The sequence below is a fragment of the Protopterus annectens genome, chromosome 10.part0 (assembly GCF_019279795.1).
Source record: "Protopterus annectens isolate FY-2018-M chromosome 10.part0, PAN1.0, whole genome shotgun sequence".
Lineage (NCBI taxonomy): Eukaryota > Metazoa > Chordata > Ceratodontiformes > Protopteridae > Protopterus > Protopterus annectens.
The window spans coordinates 621,121,894-621,131,996 of NC_056744.1; the positions used below are offsets into that span (position 1 = coordinate 621,121,894).

Consider the following 10,103-nt stretch of genomic DNA (forward strand, 5'->3'; position numbering starts at 1 on the left):
AGAGTGGCAGTCGGGCCGAGGTCGGCTCCGAACCCATCCAGCAAGAAGAAGGCGAGAAGAAGACAACTAACATGGAACGTTATGGTAAGAACATAACTTCTATTTCCCTGTCTGTATACACCACTGGTGCAGAGTGTATGGGAGTGCACAAATGTGTGTGAGGTGCTTTCACAATTTATAGTATTGTGCTATGGATGCTGTTGATGTAAGTGGGTGTGTATGAGCTATTCCAGCTGCTGCGTGTCTTAATTATGGGTTTTGCAATGAGTACTGCAAGTGTGGGGCCTTTACTGTGGTGATCTGCTTGACTGCCTTGATTAATCTGTTGCCCTTTAAATCACTTTTTAGACCTGGATCCCTTCCCATTATCAGGCATGCATCCACCTGCCTTCTTTCTTGTTTTGTACTTTCCCTACCCAGTCATGGCAAAATGTGCCTTGTAGCTGATATACTGCATATTGGCTTTGTTCTGCTTTGACACTTTGCTGTTTTCTTTGCAGTACAGCCCCTCCCCTTCCCTGTTCTGCAGGTAGCTGCTTGCAGCCTTGTTAGCTGTTGTCAATGGCCCACTGTAGGCTCCTAGGTGTTAATTAGTCATTTGTACTCCAATTTCACTGCTGCAGCATTTCCTTATTTCTTTCCTATATGCTTCCTGTTTCAGCTGCAGTGTGCACCGCACATACCCGTTTACTGGGTTTACGCGCGTTTTCATCTCCGTTCACATGCATACTCGGTTACCTTGTGTACTGTCAGCTAAGCATAGCTATGGGCAATTCGACTCACCCCTATCCTGCAGCTTTGCCTAGCTAGGGGCAGACTGGTTTAGCAATGCTTCAATGTGCGTACAGCAATGGCGACACACCCCTCTCTTGATGTCATATTTATCTCAAGGGCACACCTCGGTGTTATAACGCTACGCTGTGAGGTGCATCCTTACACCAGCGGGGAATCTGCGATTCACTATTACTCCTCTCATTTGCATGGCATTGCTTACTAATTCCTTGCTACTGCGTATAACACTGTTACTGCCCCTTAGCAACCCTTGCGCCATGAGTATGGTGTAGCATGCCTGCCATTGACTATTATGGGGAAATCATGATATGTGTTTCATTGCTGTTTTATTCTATATTTTTATATATTCCTTGCGATCCCCTTTGTGCACTGCTGCCCTGCGCTTCCACATCACGATAGTGCGACTATATATATTAAATGTTAATTTTATATTTTATACTTTTTTTTATGCCAATGGCTATATATTTAGCCATTGGCATATATAAACAATATAATACATGTGTTTGGTCGGCTGTCATGGCTCCGATTTTATGTTTGCAAAAATGTAAACCGTTTTCTATGGTTTACATTTCTGCATGCTTACACTATGCCTGCACCACTTCCTGAATCGCTACATACCTTCATTTGCATGCTACACTGCTGCATATGGGGTAATTAGCATACAAGACTCTGGAGTTGTGCGGGTGTAGCGTACACAGGTAGTGCACATGGAAACCGCTCATACCTGAATCGCTCGGCGACCATCTTTGGTGTTAGAACGCTGATGCTACGCCTGCACCTGGTGCAAGCTTCATGAATCCCGGGGATGGTCACAAATTAAGAATCAACACAAAAAAACACCTCAAGCTGGAACGCAAGTTAAACCACTGCTACTTGAAATAATATAACAACATTAATTTAAAAAAATTTGAGCACTTTCATCAGATTATAGCAAAGACTTCCTCAGAAACTAAGTAATACAAAATAACTCCCATTTAAATAACCCTCCAAAAACATGACATGATCTTACCAACCAACCACCATCTAAACATTTGAATGATTAGTCTTAAAGTTATATAAATACTACTACTTCTTCTTTCGGCTTTTCCCGGTTAGGGGTCGCCACAGCGGGTCACCTGTCTGCTCATGATTGGCATTGGAGTTTTTACAGTGTCGAGTTACCAGCCCGGCGCCCAACCTTCCACAGAAGGTGCACACATGCACGCACTCACACCTAGGGCCTGTTTAGTGTGTCTAATCCACTTACAGCATGTCTTTGGGATGTGGGAGGAAACCGGAGCACCCGGAGGAAACCCACGCGACCACAGGGAGGACATGCAGACTCCGCACAGAAGGCACCTCAGCCGAGAATCGAACCGGAGAACCTCTTGCTGTGAGGTGACAATGGTAACCGCTGCACCACCGTGGCCACCCAAAGTTATATAAATACTACTAAACATGTAAATAATAAATAATAATACAAGCACAAATTAAAAACACATTTTTCAATTACTGTTAACGATTCAAAAAAATGAGTCACAAAACATATGAATGAAGTTTCAAAACACTCATAATAGACAGGCTATGATTAAGACCAGGGCAGACACAGGCATTCAACCTGATCTGCCATCTAAGTTCTTTTAATTCAATAAGATCCTTCCACAGGCTACCCCTCACATTCTTAACAACCATGTCTAAACCCATAAATCCAAAGTTGTGCCCGGGGTAGTTGAGAACATGTTTTGCAAATGCATTATCCATGTTTCACTTCTTTATATCAAGCATGTGCTCATAAATACATTCTTTAAATTTCCTCTGGGTTTTACCCACATAGAAGCACTTGCAATGTGAACAAAGAGCCAGGTAAATAATACCAACTGCATTACAGTTGCAAAAAACCTTAGTTTTAATAACCACCCCATTCACATTTACCTCATTTTGTGCCATTACGTATTTGCATAAATTTGTCTGTGTCTACCCTGGTCTTAATGATAAGAGGAACCTCATTTCTGTTGCTTGTGTGTGTAATCTGTTCCTTTCACTTACTACCCGAAGCTGTTGACCATAGAAGAGGATGGAGAAAGTGTGATGGGTAAACTGGGAGATTTACCCTATGAATCAATTTTTATTTCAGTACCACAGGCTGGTGCATTGCTTGCTGTACTGCATTTGCTGTATCCATTCAGTGGTCAGTCTCCCAGTCTCATATGTTTTCTCTTGTAAACAAGACCCCAAGGTACTTAACCTTCTCACCTAAAGAAGTCATTTGCTTCTCACCTGCAGAAAGCAATCCACTGTTCTCTGGAAGAGAATATGTCCTCTGATTTACAGGTGCTGATTTTCTTCCCGTCTTGCTTAGCTGCAAGTCAGTCTAATCCACAATACAGATGAGATTACAATCACATTTTGCAGGCCAGCTCCATTGACATAGAGGGATAAAGACCTGTTTATGGCCCAAGTGTCTCTGATTAAATTAGTGGCTTGGGTGTCTATTGAAGTTGGCTTGGGAAGGATGAGTGTGCTCACTGTTGGTAGAGGATGGGAACATCCAGTTAAGAATTCCTTCAGAGGAAGGTTTACAACATAAAGACAGCCCTGAGGCAGATGTTCAGCCACCAAGCAATTTAAGCAGTACCTTTCACTGTGGGTGCTTTGGAAGCATGAATTCACACAGGTGAAGGCATAGTTGAGGCTGTAGTGCTAATAGGTTTCATGTTGCCTTTCAGGGGAGAGGGTTAAGGACTAAACTATATACCCCATTGCCAGGTGCCATCAAGAGCATAAGCCATCTGCATATCTGCATGGATGTTAGCCCATCTGGATGACTCTCCCATATGCTGCGATAATAGTACAGGAGAATGAAGGGGTTCAAGTCTGACTGGGAGAGGCTTGATGGTCATCAGGTGCAGGGGTTAAAAAACAAAAACAGTCACCATTGGCAAACAAGGGCAATATTATATGCAGACAAGGGCACAATCTTTGCATCTCAAAAATGGGTCATTTCCAAACCTTACCTTTGCCCTGATATCCTCCTCATGAAAAAATACAAACAGAAGGAGAGAACACTCAGCCTTACAGACTTCTGTTTTGATTGTGTCTGACTTTATGTAAAGAGTGCAAACAGAGCTCTCTTTTCATATACAGGGAACAAATAGGATGCAATATAACAGATTTTCATGCCCTCAAGCACACTGTCACTCCTCTTTTTAGACCGGGCCTTCACCCATTTTATGTTCCAGCCTGTTCACCATAGTTGATTGCTTTCACAGCTGATCTCTTTCTAGGGGCAGTACCTTTTTATAGTCATTGTAAGCCATGTTCCCTGCTGTCTTTTACCTTCTCCTTTTCTGAAGATATTTACCCTGGTTAACCTATGCTACTGACGTGATCGTTGGTATTATCAGTAGGTCTGTATCCAAGCTAGTGTTGAAGTGTACCTGTTTTATGCATACAATGTGTGTTTGTGGTTTAACTAGAAACACACTTTGATATAGTGTTCTTTCTCTTACAGTTTTCATTGGTTTAATCTGTATGGGAGGATATCTGATCTGGCGTAATTGGAAACGGAAGAACACAAAGAGCATGAACTTTGATAATCCAGTGTACAGAAAAACAACACAAGAAGAGGAAGAGGAGGAAGAAATTCATATTGGAAGGACTATACAAATAGGCCACGTCTACCCACCAGTAAGTGCTTAGCTTGTACGTGCTAAAGAGAGGTGGGAAGTGGGGGGCTGTGTGTTCCATCAGGACCCTGTTTACACCTTACCACTCTGTTTGAACTGATGGCTGAGGTTATATAATAGAATCCCTACACAAATTACTTTTCAAGTGTGAGTATCTGGGAGACGTCAGTTTCACAAACGTTATGCGTACAGAGAGACTTATCCCTGACTGGTGTGTTTATAATCAGAAACATATGTTACACTGATGGTGTAATGTACAATGTATGCTTTTACCCAGCTACTATTGTAGCAGAAAACACAACGCTGATTGTAATAAGGGCAGTAAACAACTATAGAGGTTGCCTACTGAGGGAGTAGTAATAGACAAGAAAACCAAAGGTACAGATGCTTAGGCTAACACATATCAGGATTTTTTTTCTAATCTTGTCTTTAGGCCCCAATGGTTTCTTTACCATCCACTGCACCCAAGCACCCTCTTTCTCTCTGATTTGCAAGTCTGGCTTACCATTCAGTCTGAGCCATGTCCACAGAGGACCTGTGGATGCAGGCATGGAATTTACCATGGTGCCTAAAGCAGAATCAGCTGCTGCAGCCACTGAGATTTTTTTGTGTTTTTTTGCCCTACTAATCCCACCAACCCACACTGGATGCAGTATGTTTCCATCATGTGCTTCACAAGTTTGTTCTCACACTTGTTTGGCGTAAGCTCCCTTACTAGCCTTTCTCTATAGTTGTCAAGTAGTGTTGGGTATTTTCTTAAATTTATTCAAAGACTTCCATGCCTTCAGTTATACAGAGCTAGTATGTAGGCTGTCTAATCTAACTTTGCATGCACATTGGAGCAATCAACAGGTTCTGTTAGCACTTAATATATAGAAAATTCAAAATTGCAGTGAGTTAAAGAATTTCCAACATCGTATACAAGGAACAAAGACGTTCTACAGAGCTCAATACTGGATCCTATACTTTTTAATCTTTGTATTCAGTTACCGCCTGAGCATTGTGGTGGCCAATCTGTGGTACACTGCAGATAACACTGATGTACTCTCCTCTGCCAATAATCATAATAAAAACAGCATGTTTCTCACTTCTTGAAAAGTAGCTCCCTGATTCTGTCAATACAAGCAAAAGTAACTCTGTTTTGTAACAATCACAACCTCTTCTGAGCCCCTGAACTACATATCAAGACCTTGACTAGTGATAGCATTTCATTCATAAATGCCATAAAGTACCTAGGCATAATACTAGATGCTTCAGTCTCCTTCAGTGGCTATGTCCTTGCCATGATGAAAAGTGCAATAAACCTTTACGCAGTCTGGACACGGTCAGATGTAATCTGTCCTATCACCTCTAAACTTAGTCTCCTGTCTGGTTCATCCTATACTGTTCTATGACTCTGTCTTCTGTAAAGGTCTAGCATCAATTCACAAAGAAAACTGCAACAAATCTAGCATAAATCTGTAAAGTTCATCCTAGGTTTTGCACCTAGATCTTTGTACTGTGACCTTCTGCTATCCTTCCAGTGGCTGTCTTTAAAACTTAATCATGGCGTACTAAACCAGGCTTATACATTACTCAACAGTAAAAATACAGCAGTATCTCCACAAGTTGTAGAATGGTACCATCCTCCTCCAGAATTATCACTCAGTCGACAGCCCATTCATTAAAAAGACAAACAGCCAAAACTGCTACATTTATGCTCTTTTCAAGAATTTTGTGGTTTGCACATGGAGCCATCTGTCTTCACTTACAACACTGCAGGTGGCACCCATACCTTTAAAACATCCTTGCTTGACACTACACTGGCATGGGAAATTGCAGCTGTCACAGAAGAGTTCTGCTGTTTGCGAGCACTGATGGCATATAGAGGGAAAGCCCTGACAACAGCCCAGAAAACTTGAATTTGAATTAATGGCTCGGGTGCTTAACAGTACTGCCAGAAGAAGGGTGCACTTATAATTGAGGGAAGGGCAAGTCAGAGTAGGACACACACAACTACAGTCCATCACAGGAAGGGCAGCACTGCAGTCACCATCTTGTAGACAGGATTTCAGCTCACTAACCACTGTGTGATGGTAACCCTCATTAGCAAGAGGAGGATATTATATGTCCCTACATTGGTGGGGTTAGGATAGAATACTGTCATTGAGGAAATGTTACTGGGAGCACAAACTTCCTAATGTATGTTTAAATGATGGCACTTTCCCCTCCCCCAGATGGCTCTCACCCTAGTGGATCTGGGGATTCCCCGTCAATTAGGAAAGAATGTGCTTGCGTCCAGCAGGGGTAGGCTTGATGGTCAAGAAGAGTGGTGGGGGGGGCACTTATCTTTCCCTTATCCTTTGTTTGCTTCTGTATCTCCACTTTGCAGTTGCCTTTTATAAACTTAACAAGTTCAACATATTTATTTATTTTTTATTTATTTAATATTTGTTAACCAGGAAAGTCCAACTTGGAGCGAACCAATTTTCAGTGAAAGCCTGGGGAGAAATGCTCCAGACGCATGTCTTTGTAATGTGGGAGGAAACCAGAGCACCCAGAGGAAACCCACTTGAATGCAGGGAGGACATGCAGACTCTGCACAGATGGCACCCTAGCTGAGAATCAAATCAGAGAACCTCTTGCTGTGAGGCAGCAATGCTTACCGCTGCACCACTGTGCCGTCCATATTCTTTATATTATAGTATGCTTGAAAATATTACGTAAGCTGTCATCCTTGTCTGCGATTATGTAGTACAAATCATCCTAATCCAGCTACACATAATACTGCTAGAAGGTTCCTTACCCATCCTATAATCTGTATCACTGCGGATTTGTTGTGTTCCTGTAGTGTTAGTATGTATTTTCCTCACCCAAGCCACTAGTATATATGTAGCCAAGGAGAAAACTTGCTCTCTAAGTGATAGATAGGCATACAACTTTATTAAGGGTAGTACAACATTTTTCAAATGGATAGCAAAGTGTAAACAATGCAGACGTTGTCATCTGATGAAGGCTGGTGGTCCAGTCGAAAGCGCTTACCTTCAATAAATTTTGGATCTTTTTGGTAGTTAGCTGGCATTTGAGTTTACAAGTTTTTTGTGCTGGTTTTTTTTTTGTTTGTTTGTTTTATAGTGTGATATAAACCAGAATTTTCAGTGAATTGTCCTGTCTCCTACATTGGTGTTTCACACTATTCACCTCAATAAAATGTAGTTCTTTCAGAATTAGAAATGCATTTTAATTATATTTGGAGTCCTAGGTTAAATCCCTTGAAACAGAAATTTATGTAAGTGAATCTTTGGTATGAGTGAATATGTTAAATCCATTTCCTTGTGCAAGAAGTCTGTATTGTGATTTTTAAGATATTTAAGGTTTAACCTCCATTGGAATATTTTTTTAGGAGGGGGTTAACGGTAACTCAGAAGCATAAAGGTTAACAAGGACAGCTGTAGCAGTAATTAAAACGAGAGGCATTAGTCTTGGTCAGGAGGTATTGAGTGAATTTTAGGCATGAAATGAATCAGGTTATAATGCATTGGAAAGAGAGTAGGGAAAAATTGGATGTATATTTTCACAGAAGAAGCAAGGGGTAGAGATAGAAATTAAACAACAAAGGATTAGCAAGTCAATTGTGGGAGACTTATTTGGTATTCACACACAACATATTAGTATGAATGCAAATAAAAAAATAGAAAAACAGTGGAAGAAAAGATTGTATTGAGTAGAATGCCATAATATATAAGTAAGGAAGGAGAACTTTATGAACAAAATAGGTTTTGAGCTAATGAATGACGTAATGGTATCTACAGATTTTGAGGTATGGGCTTAGGTAGAATGTGTAGGGTAAATGAGAGGTCAGTACTTAATGGTTTATTTTGGTTATCATAAAGCTTGTGTTGAGGCACAACAGGTCTGAAAGGGTGGATCGATAGCGAAGTGAGAATAGTGGATTATAAGGTCATAAACCAGGTTAATAAAGAAAGTAGGAGAGGGAAAAACAGAGTGAGATTCAGAAAACTATCATGCACTTTGTAAGTATGGTTCAGTGTATATTGCTGAGTTAGACTTGTGTAATGATGATAAATATTTATTTTTGTCTGAGCTATTTGTACAAAATGTACTAAACAGTACCATAGCATCTCACAGACCATGCACTCCTAAGAGGAGAATAGAGCAGAGTATGCCAGCATTTGCATGACTGAGACATGCAAATGTTGCTTAATGGTATAAAGATACTTAAATGTATTGTTAATTTGCTTGTTGCTTGATAACAAAGTTTGTAGACTCCTCAAAAATGGATCAGATTCAGCCCAAGTCCATACCTGAAACATTTAACATGAGCAGAACAGTCTGCACAGATTATTCTCAGATGTGGCATTCCCCCAGTTCAACAACAAAAAATATGAAATTGAATTGCCAAACCAGTTAAAAGTACTTTTTTTCTAAAATAATGTGTTTCAAGTTAGTACTAAACTTATATTTTCTTCCTTTTCAGCGTGTGGCACTGAGTGTTGAAGATGACGGACTACCGTAAGATCTAGCATCTGCCTACTGCGGGTCCACACTTAAGAACAAAAGCAGAAACAATTCTACAGAATGACTCTAACTTCAAGAAGCCAGCAAGAGTACAAGAAATATTTATGTTGCAATTGGGTAACCACAAAGTGTTGACTAAATGTAAGCATCCAAAGGATGTGTATGTGTTTGTGTCCTTACTTTTATATAAGTTTACCTTGTTGCACTACCCTGTATGTAGTAGCTGCAAACCTGTTGCTGATGACCAACTAACCTCATGTTCCTTATGTATATAACAACCACATTTGACATAGCCAGGCATCCTTTTAAAATATTATATTTATAGACGTTTTGTATATATATACATATGTATATATAGTAAAAGTGTTTTGTGGTTACCATTCAGCATAAATAAAAATTCCAACCACACACACACAGAAAAAGTGCATTGTTAACATAATAATTTCTGATTCAGAATGGATGTATTTATAGCATCAAGGAAAAAAAGTATCTTGTTTGTATTTTCGGCTTTTGTCATTTGTCATGTACATTACATTTATGTCCAAACTGACTGCTATATAAAGGTCTCAGTGTACTGTAATAACAGGGTACTTAATAGTGTTAAAAGATCCTAAATACAGAGAGAACAAAAACTGCTGGTATTCTGGACAGACTGTGCTTTGGGAAAAAAATGATTTTAAACCGTATGAGGTGGGCATAGTTTGGAAGCTTGGTTGTTGTGGATGCTAGGAGTTTCTCTGTTGAATATGGGAATGTCTTCTGCTGTAAATTGTGGGCTTTAAGAGAGATGCTCCAAGCACTCCTGTAATTCTGTAAATGGTAGCTTTCAGATGCACTCTTGTTTTCAGAATTAACAATGTTGAAAGGCACATTGGGTAATTACTGGAAGTTATTGTCTCTTACCATAACTGGTATCATTGATACTGTATTAATTTTAAGAGTATAGTTATCTTGTTTTATGCTATTTTGTTTGGGCTTTTCACATTAATGAAGTCTTAACTTATTTTTGTGTAGACCTAACATGTAGATTACTGTCTTGGGAGCTTATTGATTTTAGCTGGACTTCAATATTTGTGTTGGTATGGGAGGTGAAAAATGTGGTAAAATATATGAAGAAATGAGAAGCTG

The 10,103-nt window shown here is 40.0% G+C and overlaps 1 protein-coding gene across 1 annotated transcript in view; it reads left to right on the forward strand.

The window, feature by feature from the left end:
* Window positions 1-9,607, forward strand: part of LRP8 (LDL receptor related protein 8) — a 1,993,970-nt gene extending 1,984,363 nt beyond the window's left edge. The window contains exons 18-19 of the mRNA XM_044085444.1: window positions 4,283-4,458; window positions 8,935-9,607. Of these exons, the coding sequence (XP_043941379.1) occupies window positions 4,283-4,458; window positions 8,935-8,973 (215 nt within the window). The 3' untranslated portion in view covers window positions 8,974-9,607. The remainder of the gene's footprint in view (window positions 1-4,282; window positions 4,459-8,934) is intronic.
* The last annotated feature ends 496 nt before the right edge of the window (window positions 9,608-10,103 follow it).